This window comes from Monodelphis domestica, chromosome 6, assembly GCF_027887165.1.
Source record: "Monodelphis domestica isolate mMonDom1 chromosome 6, mMonDom1.pri, whole genome shotgun sequence".
NCBI lineage: Eukaryota > Metazoa > Chordata > Mammalia > Didelphimorphia > Didelphidae > Monodelphis > Monodelphis domestica.
In genome coordinates this window covers 276,705,052-276,724,055 of record NC_077232.1, presented here as the reverse complement: position 1 = coordinate 276,724,055, position 19,004 = coordinate 276,705,052, and the positions used below count along the sequence as shown (strand labels likewise).

General features: G+C 37.3%; 1 protein-coding gene across 2 annotated transcripts in view; it reads left to right on the top strand.

The window, feature by feature from the left end:
• SEPTIN11 (septin 11) overlaps positions 1-19,004 on the top strand; it is a 147,705-nt gene that overhangs the window by 71,185 nt on the left and 57,516 nt on the right. For both annotated transcript variants that reach the window (XM_007495792.3, XM_007495791.2), the window contains exon 2: positions 10,276-10,390. In XM_007495792.3, the coding sequence (XP_007495854.1) occupies positions 10,276-10,390 (115 nt within the window). The remainder of the gene's footprint in view (positions 1-10,275; positions 10,391-19,004) is intronic.

Sequence of the window (19,004 nt, the reverse complement as noted above, 5' to 3'; positions counted from 1 at the left end):
TAGAATTTTCTCCTTAGCTTGAAAACTCTGGAATTTGGCAATTACATTCCTGGGAGTTGTCTTTAGGGGATTTATTGAAGAGGGTGTTCTATAAACTCTTTCAATGTCTATTTTGCCCCGTAGTTCAAGAACATCAGGGCAGTTTTCTTAGATGATTTCTTGTATTATGATGCCAAGATTTCTGTTTATTTTTCGGTTTTCAGGTAGACCAATGATTCTCAAATTGTCTCTACATGATCTGTTTTCTTGTTCTGTCATCTTGTCAGTGAGATATTTTATGTTTTCTTCTATTTTGTCAGTCTTTTGACTTTACTTCATTAATTCTTGCTGTTTTGCAAGATCATTGTCTTCCAGTTGCCGAATTCTAGTCTTTAAAGACTGGTTTCCTCTTCAGTTTGGTCTATCCTGCTTTTCGTGGCTTCCAGCTATTTCTACAATTGGGAGTTCTTGTCCCTCATTATTGTTTTCTCTTTGAATTATTTCCCATTTTTCTTGCCAGAAAGCTTCCATCTTTTTGATAAGCTCCAATTTGAATTTTTCCCGAGCTTGTGGAAAATTTCCATTTTTTTGGGAAAGTTTTGATTTTGTTTGAATTTCTTCCTCTTTTTCCTTTGTAGTCTGGGTTTTCCCTCTGTAAAAAAAATTCCAGGTTCAATGCCTTCTTCCTATTTTTCTTGGAGTGTGTTTGTTGGTCCTGGGCACAATTAGCCATCCCTATGGTGGTTTTTCCTTCCCTTTTTAGTCAGAAATCTGACTCTGTTTATGGAGTTAAGGAGCAAGGTTTTTTCCTGAGGCAAGCTCTCTAATCTCTGCAGCCTCCACTGTTTGCGAGAGCTCCCCCGGTCTGCGCTCCCCAGCCGCGCAGGGGTTTCCAGTGTAACTACTCTCAGGGGTAGGTCTCCAGCAGTCCTATTCAGCTTCCAAGGGCCTAGAGGTGCCAATTGCTCACTCTAGAGGTGCCCCTTGCTCCCTCAGTGATTCTGGCACAAGCTGGTTCTGACTCTGGGTCCAAAGTGGGGAGGGTAGATCAGTTCACATTTGGGTGGGAGCTTTTTCACATTCTTATAGTGTGGAAATGCTCAAACCCCATGTACCTTCAATGCTGCGCCCTACTGTTGAGTCCCTCCATTCTTCTGAAAATGGTTTTTATGTTCTTTTGAGGTAGTCTATTTCATTGGGTACTGGGGAGAGGAAGTGTCCCGCATCTAGACTGCTGCCATGTTTACCTGGATATCTGGTTTTCCTAATATATAACCATCCTTGCATTCCTGGTGTGAATCCTATTTGGTCAGAGTGAATAACCCTCGTGATCACTTGCTGGAGCCTTTTGCTAGTATCCTATTTTAAGATTTTTACATCTATATTCATTAATGAGATTGGTCTATAGTTTTCTTTCTCTGTTTTTGAACTGCCTGGCTTTGAAATCAGTTTCATATTTGTGTCGTAAAAGGAATTTGGTAGAATTCCTTCTTTGCTTATTCTGTTAGAGTGATTGTTTAGAGTCTACATCCTCCTTCAACTTTTCTATTAGCTTACAAAGTCTCTTAATTCATATTCTTGGAGCATTTCCATAAATAGATTCTTCTTTTTTAAGTTCCTCCCCTCCTTCAAGATGTTACCACTTTTACTCTCATACACCCCTCTTAGTGAAATGATCTTTCCTCACTCAAAATTTTCATCAGTATCTGAGTCCCTTCTTTTGTAATTTTGGGGGCAAATTTCAGTTTTAATGATATATTTTGTTTTTATATTGCACAGGCTACTCATCCTTCTTTAGAGTTCTCGTGTAACAAAGTAAGACCAAAACACTGACAGATTATTCCCCCTTTGTCTCTTATAACAAAGTAAAACTAATATGTCGTAATTACTCACCTTTGTCTTATAAAAATGTAAAGTAGTTAAGTAAAACTAATGATACTGTGACCTTATGTGAAAGTATATGCAACATTTTACCTTTGTAGTACTCCTATACATCTTTTTTTTGGTGAAGGGAGAGAATAGCAGAAGATTCTAGGTAGAGAAGGAAAAGCAAGGTAATTTTCTGTATTTCCATTTAGAAGAGGATTTTGCCCTTTATATATATTTAGATATACCATGCTTTGATGAAATAATAAAGAAGAAAGGGTTGTTGGAAGTATATTTATTCATATTAGCACAAATCATTTAGCTATACAATACATTTATATAATACTTATATATTATTATTTATTTTTATATACTTATAGTTAATTGTGTTAATATAGTAAATTGTGTGCATGTCTTTTATTGGTCAATAAGCTCCTTGAGAGTTTGTCTCATTTTGTCTGTCTCTTTCCAATGTGTTTCATTTACTAGGAGTTTAATAAATTATCAAATGAATAATCTTTTCAAGTCTCATACTGTTTGGACCTAATTAACCAACATTAAAATGATAGGATTAGTATTTCTTGAATATAAAAGTGTTTTCCTCCTAATGGAATTTAAACTCCCTTTAGGGCAATGTCTAGGTTTTATGTCTGTTTTTATCTTTGTATTATCTTCCATGCACAAGGAAGTACCTTGTACCTAGGCAATGTTTAGTAAATTTTTACTGAGTTACTTACATTGAGTTGTTTTTTTTAATTGTCTGAACTTGAATTTATTGAGTTAAATTGAGTGGGACACTCCAACTCCCATCTTTTCTTTTTTTCATCTAAGCACGGTCCTGAATAGAGGGCAAAATCCTCTCCAAAAAGGAAGGAACAGAAATTTACCTTATTTTCTATATCTACCTAATTTTCCCTGATACCAAATGGTAGAGTCAGATTACCTATCCTGGAATCTCAGTGAAATGCTATTTTTGCATTTTTATTCCTTAGACCTTCATCACTTCCTGCCTGGATTATTCATTGTTGTCTCATCATTGTCATTCTCTTTAATGAAATTATTGATTATTTTTATAATTTGTTCTTTAACCTCTTTTTTAGAAATAGGTTATTTAGTTTCCAATTAATTTTCAATTTGTCTTTCCATCTATCTTATTGATTATAATTTTTATTGCATTGTCAGCTGAGAAGTATGCATTTATTATTTCTACTTTTCTGTATTTGGTTGTGAAGTTTTTATGCCTTAGCACATAGTCAGTTTTTTATGTAGGTGCCATGTATTGCTGAAAAGAAGGGATATTCCTTTTTAGCTCCATTCAATTTCCTCCAGACATCTATTCAATCTAACTTTTCTAAAATTTCATTTACTTCCTTTATTTCTTTAAGGTTAATTTTTAAAATTAGATTTATTTAATTTTGAGAGGGGAAAGTTGAGGTCCCCCACTAGTACAGTTTTACTCCCTAATTCCTCCTATAGCTCATTTAATTTCTCTTTCAAAAACTTGTAGGCTATATCATTTTGTGTATATATGTTTAGTATTAATTGATAGTATTTACTTCATTGTTTATGGTATCTTTTATCAAGATGTAATTTCCTTCCTTATGAGTTTTAATTGGATCTATTTTTGCTTTAGCTTTGTCTGAGATCATGATTGATACTCCTGCTTTTTTTTTTCTTCAGCTGAAGCACAATAAATTCTTTTCCAGACCCTTACCTTTACTTTGTGTTTATCTCCCTGCCTGAAATGTGTTTATTTTAAACAGCATTATCTTAAGAGTCTGATTTTTAATCTTCTCTGCTATCTGCTTCCATTTTATGAGTGAGTTCATCCCATTCACATTTTCAGTTATGATTTCCAACTGTGTATTCCCCTTCATCTTATTTTCCCCTTTTGATTCTACTTTTTCTCTCCTTTCACTCTGTCCCTCCTCACAAGTGTTTTTCTTTTAACCAACACCATCCCCCACTTCTGCCTCCTTTATATTATTCTCCCCTTGTCTTTTTCCCTTCCTGCTTTTCCTTAGGGTAAGATAGGATTTTGTACCCAAATGTGTATGGTTGTTATTCCCTCTCTGAGCCAATTATAATGAGTAATGTTTAAGCATTGCCTGTTACCACCCTCACCCTATCCTTCACTGTTATATATTTTGTTGTAACTCTTTAAGTGAGATAATACACCCCGTTTTATTTCTCTCTTCCCTTTTCTCTCAGTGCAATCCTCTTTTTTACCCCTTTATTTTCTTTACATATCATATTATCATAATCAACTTATTCCTGTACCCTCTGTCTATGTATACTCCTTCAAACTGCTCTAATATTGTTAAAAAATTTAGGAGTTATAAATATCATTCTTTCCATGTATAAATATTAAAATCTGACCTTACTGAATCCCTTAAATTTTCTCTTTGTTGTTCATCTTTTTATGCTTCTCTTGAGTCTTGTATTTAGACCATATTTTCTCCTGGGTAGGTGATTCTTGGTTGTAAAACTAGTTCCTTTGTCTTCCAGAATATTATATTTCAATCCTTGTGCGTTGTTTTTTTTTTTTAATGTAGAAATTGCTAAGTCCTGTGTAATCCTGACTATGGCTCTGGGATATCTGAATTGTTTCTTTCTGGCTACTTGTAGTGTTTTCTCCTTGGCCTGGAAGCTCTTGAATTTGACTATAATATTCCTGGGAGTTGTCATTAGGCAATTTATTTCATTTGGTGATTGGTGAATTATTTCCATTTCTATTCTACTCTCTTGTTCAAGAATATCAGGGAAGTTTTCTTGGATAATTTCTTATAATATGATATCTAAGTTTTCTTTTTTTATCATGGCTTCCAGATAGTCAAAAATTTTGAAATTGCCTCTCCTCGTTCTATTTTCCAGGCCGGTTGTTTTTTAAACAAGACATTTCATATTGTTTTTCATTCTTTTGATTTTGTTATTTTGTTACTTAATGTTTCACAAAGTCCTTAGCTTCTACTTACCCAATTCTAATTTTTAAGGAATTCTTTTCTTGGTGAGCTTTTGACCCTCCTTTTCCATTTGGCCAAGTCTACTCTTTATGGAGCTTTTTGTTCAATTGGATTTTTCTGCAAGTTTCAGTTCTTCCAAGGTAGTATGATCTGTGGACTGGGAGCTCTGAAAGCCACCTCCTACTGCTGATTCAGTGTCCCTCATGGCCTGTCAGTGGCTAGCAGGGATTAGAGCCCTGTAAGCTATCTTATGCTGGGGCTCAGGATTTCACCTCAGGCTTAGGCAGAGATTCCAAGCCTTACTGGCCAGTCACACCACAGACTACTTTGCTCTAGGGTTTGGGACTTTGATGCAGGCTGGCTCTTGGGTTTGAAATGGTCTTGAATTAGGTTTGGAACCAGGTTTAGAAACTGGAGCAATAGAGGTGGGGTGGGGGGTGGGGCTTGCTGTTGGCTCCTGCCAGTATACCTTGGGGTAGCTATTGGCTGCCAGGAACCCTTGCTTTTAGGTTTTACTCCCCCACTAACTTCAGTGAACCAGACCCTCTCTGCCAACCTTTCAAGTTGTTTTCTACAGGAAAATTGTTTCACTCCAGTATTCATTTTGAAGCATTATTTTAAGGTTGGTTGGAAAAGATTCTAAGAGAGGTTTGACCTTTCCATGACTACACCATCTTGACCCCACTGAACTGCCTGGATTTTTTTATTGCAATAATTTCCTAATTGATCTTTGTGCTTCCAGTCTCTCCTTTCTAAACAATTTCCACAAGCTTCCAAAATAATCTTCCTGAGACAAAAATCTGACCTTGTCATCACCCTCCTGAAAAACTTTATGTAGCTTCCTTTTGCAGCCAGGATAAAATACAGACTCATTGGCCAGAATATCAGAAATTCAAGGCTCTCCATGATGTGGCTTTCTTGCCTTATTCATTCTTTGTTCCAGTGTGGGCAGAACATTTGCCCAGTACCCTGAGAGCACATAAGATCATAGGATTGCAGAGTTGAAATGGGCCCCAGTAACCATGCAATCTAACTCATATCCAAAATCGATCCCAGGAATGATCATCTGGCCTCTTTCTGAAGACCTTGAGCACAAACACACACACACACACACACACACACACACACACACACACACACACACACACACATGCACATGCACGCACACAAACCCCTTTATGTCCCAAGGAAATTCATCCCACATGGATAGTTTTGGATGGCTAGGAAATGTTTCCTTTTCACTTCTAGTCCTATCTTCTGTTGAGAAATAGAACAGGATAAATTCCTTCCCTACATGACAGCCACACTTTGTATCCACAAAGACAAATATCATGTCATCCCTGAATTTTCTTTTCTCCATATTGTTACTGCTGTTCAGTTTCAGACACCTGATGACCCCACTTAGAATTTTCTTGGAAAAGATTCTGCAAAGGTTTGCCATTTCCTTCTCCAGCTCATTTTAGAGATGAGGACACAGAGGCAAGCAGGGTTAAGTAACTTGCCCAAAGTCACACAGCTAATAAGTGTCAAAGGCCAGATTTGAACTCAGGAAGATGAGTTTTCCTGACTCCAGGTCTGGCAGTCTATCCACTCTGCCACCTAACTGCCCACTTCTCCAAATTAGATGCCCCCCTCCAGTTCTTTAGCTATTCTTAAAATGTGATTTAGTAGGGAGAAATAATATGTCATATGACACATATTAGGTAGAGTAAAGTTTAAAACAAAGTTCTGAAGTTTGAGAGAGAAAGTTATGCTTGGAGAACAGACATGACATTTAGTTCAATTTTATAAGACATGGGAATTTTAAAAGCAAGACTTTAAAAGCAAGTTCTGGTCATTATGGCTCTTTAGGAGAAACAGTTTGGGTGATATGGAAGAAAGCTGACACTGCTGAAGGATGGAGCCTTGAACACTAGGGGCAGAGGCAGAGAACTATTAATATTAAAAAGTTAAACTAAAAATGCATCTTTAAAATGATTTCATCCATTTTTTACACATTTTTTAACAAATGTGTAAACTAAGCTCAAGAGTAATCAAATAACTTGGTTAAAGTAACACAGCGAATTTGTGAGAAAGCTGGGTCTCTCTCTCTGACCAAAGCCTTCTGCCTTCCAAATCCTGTGTTTTGTCTATTAATTTTGTGTCTTTAGTGACATCAGCTGAGATTATGACAGGATCACCCCATCTCCATCTCACTTATATTTCTCCAAGGGAATATTGGGAGTTGTATGGCCTCACTGTTACTTTCTCTCTTATACCTTTCAATGATAGCATTCTTTCATGAATCTGTGCTGTCTTTGCTAGAGCCTATACACATAGATATGTAAAATAACAGACTATTTCTCTGCATAAGTCTATATATAAAGACATAAAGAAAATGGTCAAATAATGGGCTATTTGTTAACAAATAAGAGCTCATGCATTTAGAAAAAGTGGATTAAGAGCAGAGTAAGATTGGAGGGAGAAAGAGAAGGCAGAGAAAGAAATGCTGGAATAGGAACCGTCTGGATTCAGAATAGGTAATCATTACATGGGTCAAGGGGGATATGATTGTGGAGATAGACTAAATGAACATCCTAGTGCAAACATCAACAGCATGGAAAGAGGTTCTGATCAAGGATACATGTAATACCCAGTGGAATTGCGCATCGGGTGGGGGGAGGGAAGGGAGGGAAAGAATATGATTCTTGTACCCAAGGGGAAATGTTTTAAATTGACTAATTTAAATAAAATTTTCCAAAAAAAAAATGAAAAGATACCTAGAAAAAATAAATAAAAGTCTTGAAACAGAATCATTGAACTCAAAGAGCATGAGCAAGACTGTCAAGCTTGCAGGCCTGTAATTATCTATGTATTTACAGTTTTCCTGTCCTCATCACCTTATAACAGTCTAGTTTCTGTTGTACTCAAGAAGACTTGCCAGGAGAATGTGCTGTGTCCATGATGGCTCTTCAAGAGAAATAATTTGAGTGATGAGGGAGAAAGGTAGCACAATCTAAGGATGGAGCTTGCCACTTCAGGGGCAGAGGCAGCATATTTGGAAGCTGACAGCTGACTTTGCACAGAAGCATGAAGGAGGAGGAAGTACCACCCTTCTTCATTCTTATAGTAGAGACACCCTTATACCAGCCTTTTCCCGCCAGGCTTGTGACCCTAGACTTTTCTTTTTAAATTTTATATATATCTCTCAAAAGGCTAGTAGCTATTACTTTGTCAAAATTTCAAGTCCAAGCCATTCTGTAGCCCTTCATTTTGTCTGTGGTTTTTCAATGGATTTAAAAATACTTAGTGTGGGCGGGTTCTCTTATTTTGGAAACAGCATGGATATGAAATACTGAGCATCAGGTTCCAAGATGGGAATTTGTGCAACATTATAATGATTAACTCTTCTTGTCTTTCCCTCCCTTTCTTCCTGTCTTCCAGAATAGGGCAATTTGGACTATCTAAAAATATAACAATTTAGGTTCTAGGTTAACAAATCCCCTTTCTTTTTGGAAATGGCAAAGGGGATTGGTGAAAGTAGGAGAGTGAAAGGACATATTGATGGTATATCTTCCCTGACTTTTTGGATTTTCTCTGGGAATACATTTTCAAGTCCATTATGTGGCAAAAATGATGATTCACATCATTTCTTAATCAGGACTGATGTAAACCAGCTACTATACAACTCTGGTGGGAAGAGTTCTAAATATAGGGCTGAACCTGGCTCAAGCCCTCTGCTTGAAGCCTGAATAGTCTAAAATTACCTGCTATGTGGACACTTGAGATACCTAAGGAGGCAGAGGTAGGGAGCATTGGAAATAGGTGGAGAGGACATCAGCCCTTGGGGTCTTTGCCAGCTCTGGGGTGAAGAACAATAATAGTACTTTCACAGGGTGTGCCCATGAGGCTGGGTACAATGCCAAGTTAGTCCAGTGATAATTGCCCTACTTTTACATCTCATATTAACTTTTGGCAGGCTTCAATGTTGTCTGTCCCATTGACCCTGAGCCTGCCAAGATGAAGGGTACCAGAAGGATTATAGCTGTCCATGTGTTTTTAAATGATATGGTCCTTTTCATATTTTTCATAGAATGATAGAATTTCGAGATCATCACTCATAATAAGGGCCTAATGCAATCCCTTTTGGTAGAAATGCATGTAACAGTTTTACTTATCTGTAGTCCACGGACAAACAAATAAATAAAATCAGCCTTCTTTATAGGAGAAATAACAACAGTACCAACCTCCTTAAGGTTGTGAGAACAAACTGAAATTATTAAGCAATTTTCAAACTTTAAAGAAATTCTAGTTATTATTAATTTTTATAATAATAATTATTATTCTGCCAACATACCTCAAGGCGAGTGTATCAGTGTTGTGGTTTTTTCCTTACTTGTTTGAGAACAGAGCTGTGGCAAATCTCCATTGTGAGTTAATGGCCATGATCAGGGCTGTGTGGAGTATATGTACATCAACCAAGTCTTCTATGCTATGCAGTTACCTGTCCATGCTGTTTCAATGACTGTTTGGCATTGACACAGTTAGGAGGGCTGGAGTGTACTTCTGACAAGGGGCCAATTTCTCTCAGAAAAACATATCAGTGTTTTTTGGACTTGAGGATATGAATTTGGTCCAATGATAAGAATGACCATCCCATGTTCAGTCAAGACAGTGCAGGTTTGGATCCCATTTAGGGAGGGATATTTCTGCTGATATCAATCATTATAATATAGGTCCAAGATCCCAGAAATTCAGAGAACATCATTTTGGTGATGATTCCAGGTTGTCTGGGCCTTGTATTTGGAACACTACTACATTGTACTTTCCTAGTTCATAAGGTAGTTCACAGGGGGTCAGGGTGGAGTGGGCTATTAGCTCATTGTCTATAACAGTGATGGTGAACCTTTTGGAAATGGAGTGCTGGTCCCACCTCCACCCCACCCCCAGACCAAGTTCTGTGTCCAAACACCCAGGCATGCCCTGTCCACACCCTCCCACCCCCAGAACCCATACAGGGGAGGGAAAAAAACACTCCCACTGAGCTGCTAGACAGAGAGGTAGGTGAAGTGAGGAAATATCCTCAGTGAGTATAGAGAGGGGGAGGGAAGTGATCTGAGCACCCTGCTTCCCTCCAGCTCTGCTGCCTGTGAGCTGTCCACCTTGCCCCCTTTGCTGTCCCACTGGGCTGCTGAGCAGAGGAGCAAGTGCTATGAAAAAATGTCCTCAGGTGTGGTAGAAAGGGGGAGGGGAGCAGCTCCAGCCAATCCCTCTGCCTTTCTAGTAAGGAACTCTGTGGGGGCAGCCAGGTGCCCACAGAGAACACTTTTCATGCCATCTTTGGCACCCAGGCCATAGGTTCACCATCAGTGGTCTATAACACATTGCACTTTTTTTTTCACTCCATGAACTGAAAAGAGAAACATGTAGAAGGAATTACCTGTTTTTCTTTATGAATTTATTATATGTTTCCTTTTTGGTATTTCAGAATGAAGACCTTCGAAACTTGTCTCTTTCTGGTCATGTTGGATTTGATAGTCTTCCTGACCAATTAGTCAACAAGTCTACATCCCAAGGGTTCTGCTTTAATATCCTCTGTGTTGGTAAGTGAGATCATCAAGTTGAGCAATGAACAAGACCAATTGAATCTTCAATAAATTCCTTCTCTAGTGTTCCATCAGCTTCTCAAGGGCTATAGGGGAGGGATAAAGCTCTGTCTGGCTAGTCCTTACAAGATAAAAAACCCTCTAGGGTTTTCCATGTAGACAAACCTATGGCACATGTGCCAGTGTGTGCCAAAGGGGGCTGCTCCCTTCTCCCTTTCCACACATGCCTGAAGTCATTTCTCCCACGACCTGCCCCCCTGCCCAGCAATGGGGATGTGTTGGCTACCCTAATGACCAGTAGAGAGCTTCATTGTACAATAGCATTGCTGGTTTACTTTCCTCACAAGTCGTAATGACTTTGACTTTGTGGCTTTAAAGTGTTCAAGCAGACCCTATTTTAGGATGATTTTCATCTTTTGGCCTTGGATTTATTTATCATAAAGTCACTTCTCCACTCCAGCTTCCCAATTTATTGACAGGGCCAGTGATATGCACAGCATAGGAATCTAGGAGCATTGGGTATATAAAGACATATATAAAAAAGAGACAGCTACTCCCCTCAGGGAGCTTACTTTTTTAATGGGGAGACACTACATAAAGGGAACTTGAAAGGAGGGGGGTGGTTTGGGAATGGCGGTCAAGTTCAGAAAGAAAGAAAGACGACAGAAAGGGAATGAAGCCAATCAGACCTGAAAATGGAGACACACACCTGCTCCACCTCCCAAGTAGGAACTGAACAGGGGGCAGCATAGTGGAGGGATGTTCCAGGGTAAGAGGGCAGCTAACTCATGGTAGTGACATCAGTAGAGTCAGAAACAAAGTCTAGAATTTTTATATTGAATCATTTTTAAAGTTCAAGTTTTAAATTGGATGTTGACTGGTAGAATTTAAGAGGGAGTTAGGTTATAAAGTGAATAACAATTGGGTTTAAGCATTAGAAATAGCTTTAGAGGTATAAGGTCATTCTTTTATAAAAAAATTTCTGTATAACAAAAGACTTAAGTTTAAGATAAAATGCCTTGAAACCTAGTACAGATAGGCCTATTGGATAGAGAAGTAGCAGAACAAATAATCCTGACATATTACTCATGACATAAACTATCCTAGTTTCAGAATATCAAAAGCTATTGTCCATCATTGTAAGGAGAGAAGATTTCTCTTGATTTGTAGGTGATTTCTTGTGTTAATATAAATATTTAAATCAGGTAATAGAGCAGGCCAGGCCTGCCTCAGGCCTATCTGAGACACTGAAGGTTCATCTAACATGATGAAAGGAGATTTATTTAGTCATGGCACAAAAAATGATATTTAACAAAAATACAGCATTGATTTAACTGGGCACAGCTGGCCTCTAAATTTGCTTTAGTGGAGCACTGGTCTCAAGAAAGACTCCTTAGGCTCTGATTCCTTGTGCATTAACTTTTGTCCTACTGCCACAATGACCTGCATGATTCAATTAAAGTATTGAAAAAAAATTTTTTTTCTGAATTTAAACACCAAAAAAAGTGCATTCCCATGCTGCTCCAACAGAATACAAAAAGAGGATTTTTATATTAAACTATGAGTCTCTATTTTATACTGTTTGATTTTTTAAGTACGTAGTGAATTATTCATGTTACTTTCAAAAGCACCCTGCTTGTCTGTGCTGCTTTCTGAATAATGTCTCTTGCTAATGCCTTACCAAAGGAGTTTTTGAACATAGAAATATCTTCTTATATCAGATTTTCCAAAATTGTTTAGATATTTCAGCCATAAATCATTTCAGTTGTCTATGTGGAGTTAGGAGATGTAAAGATATGGGGTATTAAAAACAGTTAAAGAGAGGGTTTCATTTAGTTGAAGTCTAGTTAAACAGAAAACCACACAGGTTTGTGTAGAGAAATTACAGACTTTCCAAGCAGCTAGTTTCATGAGTTTAGATACCAAAATACTACCTGTGTTGAGCAGAATTGTAGGTACATTATTTGAACAATAGATAATTAACAATATGGTTTAATTTTTTTTGCCTTTCTTTTTAAATTAAATATATTTGTGTTACATTAAAACATCCAGTTAATTCCCTAACTCTTCTCCCTCCATTAGAGAAGACATTATTCAACAAAATATATGTATATATAAAACCATGACTTTACCAGTTCTTTCTCTGTAAGTGAACATGCACAAGTCATTCTTATTTCTGTTGCTGTATATAATGTTCTCTTAGTTTTAAAGCTCATTTCATTCTTTATAATGTTTTTTTTCCGTGTTTTTCCAAAATTAACCTGCTTGTCATTTCTTATGTCACAGTAGTATCCCATCACAGTGATATTCCACAACTTATCTAGCTTTTCCCTAATTGAAGGACATCCCTTTAACTTCCAGTTCTTTGCCACCAAGAAAGAGCCACTGTGAATATTTTAGAACATGTAGGTTCTTTTCCTTTTCCCCAATCACCTTAGGAAATAAATCTTAGTGGTATTGCTGGGTCAAAAGGTAGAAACGTTTTTCTAACTGAGCTTAAATTCAGATTGCTCTCCAAAACCATTTACAATTCAACCAACAGTATATTATTAGTGACCCCATTTTTCCACATCCCTTCCAACATTTGTTATTTTGTCCTTTTGTCATTGTGCCCAGTCTGATAGGTGTGCGATGATTTTTCAGAGTTGTTTTTATTTGCATTTCTCTAATCAGTGATTTTCATTTTTTCTTGTAGTTACATATAGCTTTGATTTCTGTATCCAAAACATATGTGTTGAATGTTGATCAATTAGGGAATGGCTCATGTTCTTATTAATTGGCAAAGTTCTCTATATATTTTAGATATGAGACTTCTAACTAAGAAACTGTCTATAAAATTTTCCCCCAGCTTACTGCTTTCCTTCCATTCTTGACTATATTTGTATTATTATTGTACAAAAGCTTTTCAATTTCATGTATTCAAAATTATTCATTTTACATCTCACAATGTTTTCTATATTTATTCATAAATTCTTCTCCTATCCATCAATCTGATGTTTCCTGTTTTTCTAAATTTGTTATCTCCCTTTATGCCCAGGTCACATATCCATTTTGATCTTATCTTGGTAAATGGTATAAGTTATTGAACTTTATCTTGTTTTTGCCAGACTGCTTTCCAGTTTTCACATGAATTTTACCAGAAAGTGAATTCTTATCCCCAAAACTTGAATCTTTACTTTTGTTAAACACAAGGTTAATTTAATCTTTTACAATTGTTTGTTGTATGTCTGTTCGGTTCCACTGACATACTTTTCTATTTCTTAGCCAGTACCAGATAGTTTTCTTAGACCTGTGTTAAAAAGGCCTTTAGAAAAGAACTGGATTGGGGACTCTTCTTTCCAGTCTTATTTTTTTTTAGCTCAGTTTCTCTTATTGACAGGAAAAGAGAAATGTGGTTCCCATTGTTCCATTATTTTCCTGTACTTCTATTTACTGACATCCCAGTATTTAATCCACAAAGTTTGAATTGGTTAAATAAGAAACACTTGACAAACTAGTAATGATTTAGAGATTCTTTATATATATTGTTACTGTAAAGCAGAAAGAAAAGGAAAGAAATAGATATTTATGTTGCTTACTATGTACCAGACCTTAAGCTAGGTACTTTTACAAATATTACCTTATTTGATCCTTAAAACAATTCTCTGGGATAGTAGATGCTATTATAATCTCCATTTTAAAACAGTTGAGTAAATTGGGAATTTCTAGTCAAAACAATACACTATCCCCTGTATTCCCACCTGTACACACACACACACACACACACACACACACACACACACATAAATGTCTATATACACAATATATAGTGCATCCATATCGCCATACACATATGTGCTATATAACTATAACTAGAAAGTATTAAGGATTACTTTCTAAATTCTTTGAATTTTTGTCTATTTGAAATAGAACTTACACCACAGAAGACTTCTTGACTAGATATAAAACTTTTTGTTTATCTTTTGTTCTTTGAGGTCTAAAAATGTACAAGACTTATTTGGGAGGGAGGGAGAAAATTGAGAAAATGTCTGAAAAGTTAGGGTTATTTTTCTAAAAACTGCTGTTCTATAATGTTTTTGTGTGTCTGTGTGTGATGAATCCCAATTGTGATAGTATATCTAATTTAATGGTACAGATGATGGAGTTGGAGTGCAAATAGCTTAGAAATTTAGAGGAAAATAAACCTAAGTGGTTCTTCCCACCCACTAATTTACTTATGTATTGCAATCAATGCCCAGATTGTTAATTGTTTTCTATTTACACTTTAGTGCAAATTGCTATGCTTCTGTGCTCTCTACATTCTAAAAAAAAAATATGTAAAAATGTGATCATCTTTTTTCTTTTAAAAATTTTATTAAAAAATATATTTTCCTATGTTTCCATGATTCATTTTCTTTCACTCCTCTCTTCCCAGAGCCAACAAACAATTCCACTGGGTTGTACAATTATCACTTGATATCTATTCCATGTCATTCAAAATGCAATCATCTTTGACTCAAATATTTTCCACATAGGTCTTTGCCTTAAAAAATACCTTTAGGAATGAAAGGATTAATTCAGTTCTTAGTCTTGTTAGACAAAGATAAAAGGCCTTTCTGTTGATGAAGTCAGTTGTATTAGATTTGTTGACACAATGGAATTGCCATCATTGGCAGTTTGCCTGTCTCCAACTATGTATTTGGGGCAAAATGGATGGGAGGGGAGGGAAAGATGGTAACACTAGAGGGTTATGTCAGCAGTGGATGCTGTGGTTGTCTTTGAAAAAAAAAGTACAATTTAAGAGAAAATGAGATGATCATGTGACACCGAGATGAGAGCAACCAATGCATCGTCCATATGCACTATGGCTATCCTAGTGATTTTAGTAGAACCGAAAGCCCCCAGAATACTGTTTCTCCTCTGGAGAGCATATGAGAATACATGGGGAAAAAATCACATAGATATGGCTAGGTTGTGTTCATTTAATCTGAGGAAAATATCCAGATACATTGGGGTGCCTGTCTAGGATTGAGTACTTTACTAGATTCTCCTTCTGAGTTGATGTGCTCTAATAAAACTTTATTGGCAAATGATGTCAGCCATCTAATTAGAAATAGATCTATGAACTTCCATTTCACTTTAGGTTATTTAAATTGGGAAATAGTGGTATGGTCATTCCAATTACTTGGAAGATTTTTTCATTGAATGAAATTCTTTCTTTTTTTAATTAATAATTTTTTTAAATTGAAAGTAGTAGGGGGGAAAGATGGAAATATAGGAGAGAAATACATAGGTTATTTTTCTTGGGGCTCCATTTAGCTTGCTATTCTGTGACTACCATTAGCTAGCTCACAGGGAAGTTCAGCCAGTAACAAATAACAGAAGAGTGAAATCTACTCTTGCCTCAGTTTATCAAATTTTTTTTTTCCTCCTGATAACTCTCATATATCAGGTCTGGGGAGCCAACTATGGCTTTTCTATTTTGCCTGGGTCACTCTGGGGGGGAAGTCCAGGGGGCAATGCAGGGAACATCTGATCTGTCCCCTGTCTCATGACATCTTTTTTTTTCTTTAGAATATTTTCCCATAGTTCCATGGTTACATATCCCTCCCAGTGCTGACAAGCAATTCTATTGGGTTATATATGTATCATTGTTCAAAACCTATTTCTATGTTATACATGTTTTCCATAGAGTGATCTTTTGACATCAAAGCCCTAATCACATCCCTATTAAACTATGTAATCAATCATGTTTTTCTTCTGTGTTTCTGTTCCCACAGTTCTTTCTCTGGATGGTGAAATTCTTTCTTAAATCTGATACCATTTGGCCATAAATTTTGTCATCTCCTTAAAATAATTATACCATTATTCATCCCCACTGGGATTTCCTGAAGAGCTACATTGGCATGTGCTTGCCTCAAAAGAATAACCTGTTTAAGCAGTTTTCAGGGGATTTTTGTTTCCTACTTGGTCTGCCCACTTTGATCTTGTAGAAGATTAAGAGCCTCCAGAAATTTGTGGTCTATTTTTTGAAGACTTCTTCATGGGGACATCTGAGTAGCTCAGTGGATTGAGAGCCAGGCCTAGAGGTGGGTGGTCCTAGGTTCAAATCTGGCCTCAGACACTTCCTAGCTGTGTGACCCTGGGCAAGTCACTTGACCCCCATTGCTAGCCCATACCACTCTTCTGCCTTGGAACCAATTCACACTTTTGATTCCAAGACAGAAGGTAAGGTTAAAAAAAAAAAGACTTCTTCATGATGTTATTATGTTGTCTTGAATCCAAAGCCATTTAGTTGTTTGGGTTGGAATAAGACACTATAAGACCATTTTTCTATGTTTTGCATATAGAAAGCAGAGGACTAGGGAACACATCTGTGATTTCCTTGGTATAGGGAAGTTGCACATGAGGGAATTCCCTCCTTTAATCCAAGTTGGCATCTTTTTTGCAATTTATAGTCTTGAAAATATGTCCAGAGCATTGAGAAAATGAGTTAAAATAGCCAGTAATTCTCTCCACAATGTAGTATCACCTTAGTTTGTGTTCAGTTGCTCAATTAATAAGTGAAGGTTGTAGATTCAAGCTCCTCCCACACAGTCCAGATGATTCAACAATGAAGTTGAACAAGGCAAGGCACTTGGGAAATAGACATCAGTTCTTTTGCATTGCTATAGATAGTACCCTAAGTACCAGAACACTGGGCCTGGAGTCTTGAAGACCTGAGTTCAAATCTAGCCTTTGGTACTGTAACAGTTTAAAAGAGTGGTTGGCTTAAATTGTGACCACAGAAATATGGTTTCAAATAAAAAATATAGTGGTTGCCAGGGAAAAATTCCCAAATATGAAATATACCCCACTCAGCTGGGTTTTTATGGAGATTTTAATTAATACAAATGAAGGAATTAAAGAAAGGGAGAGAAACAAGAGTAAGAGGGAAAGGGCTAGTAGTAGTAAGAGGGAAAGGGAAAGGGAAAAGGGCTAGACCAGCTTAGGCCAGCCTTAAGGCTTAAATCGTAAGAGAGAGATCAGTCAGTCTTTTATCCACTCACCACAAGATTTGTCCAAGCAAGACTCTAGTGTTCAGAGACCCACCAGTTCAGCTTCGGCAAGCTGAACTAAGTTCAGCCATGGAGCCCTCTCTTCTTTGGCAAGCTCTCTTCTCTTCAGAGAGAGTTCTCCGAAAGAGCCCCTGCTCTCAGCTTCTGACTTCCTTTTAAAGAGAATTTTCTCCTATGTCACCTCCCCTAAGTTCTCACATCTACCAATCACAGTAGAGGTTTTCCAAAGGACAGACCATTTTTAATTCACACCTGAGTAGACTAAACTTTTGAGTAATTCACACCTGAGTAGACTAAAACTGCACACCTCTTTTGTTAAGCTTGTCCCTTGCTAGTTTGCAAGTTGCCTGACCTTCATAGGTACTTAGCACCTTTCTAAAAATAGACTTAGCTTAAGGCTTTTGCTTCACTATAAGTATGAGTTAAGTACTTTTTCATTGTTCAGTAAAGAGTTTACAACTTTATCTTCCCCTAAAGTATGCTTAAGTATGGGTGGAGTAGAGTTCTCACATTCCTAAGTCCCTTCATTGTTTAAAATGGGGAATGGTCTTAACCAAATCTTATGAAGTAGGGTCTGAGAACTTTTGAGATTCACAGTACTTAACTATGTGACTCTGGACAAGTTATTTAACCTATCTACCTTGGTTTCTTCATGTATATAATTGGCATATCTCTTAGAGATGTTGTGAGGAAGATAATATCTGTAAGGCTCTTCACAAACTCTAAAGTGCTACATAAATGCTAGCTATTTATTGTTATTATTACGCCTACTCCTGCTATTACCATTATAGGAAGCTTGTATTGTGGGGTTTTCCTTAATGGACTTCCCTGACCAGCAGGGTCCCACAAGGGAAGGGGCTCACCTTTCGATGGGACTGAGGAGAGATAGGAACCGAGAACCAGGGTGGAGAATGAAAGACACGGACAAGTCAGTGGTTGGATAGGGCAGGCAACCCCTATGATACTCCCTTTGATAGGAAAGTATCAGTACAAAGGAACACGAGGTGGATGAGGAGATTAAGATAGGGAATGCAGGCCAAGATGGGTTATAGCCTCAGGGAAGGAGAAGGTTAAGAGGAGAGATAGTCATTAAGGAGCCCAGTGGAGCTCCATGAAAGGGGAGAGAAAGCCAAGAGGAAGTTCATGGGTTTGCCTCTGAATTTAATCCTGTCCTGCTTGGGTGGCACTCCCAAGCTCCGTAGTAACCACATCACAAAGTATAGACAATTCAGATTGGGTGGCAAGGTAGAGGGAACACCTTTGGGCGTGTAGATTGCAAACCGCACTTTCCCGGGGGGAATTGAGTCTGAGCATGTTAATGAGTTTGTCTTAGCCAAGGGCCGCATGGCCAGTTCAAGGTTACATTCACAAGCCTCATTGGTATAACCTTATGCTTGGAGACACAGAAATCATACAGTCATTTATATTTCATAGATGTGAATATGCTTGGGATGCTACATGTATAAATACATATTCCTGGCTGGAGACTGGACAAAGGAGTGAGGGAAAAAAATCAACTCAAAGTATATACTCTATTGATAGTAAACTACTAGAGTCCAACAGAATGTAAGCTT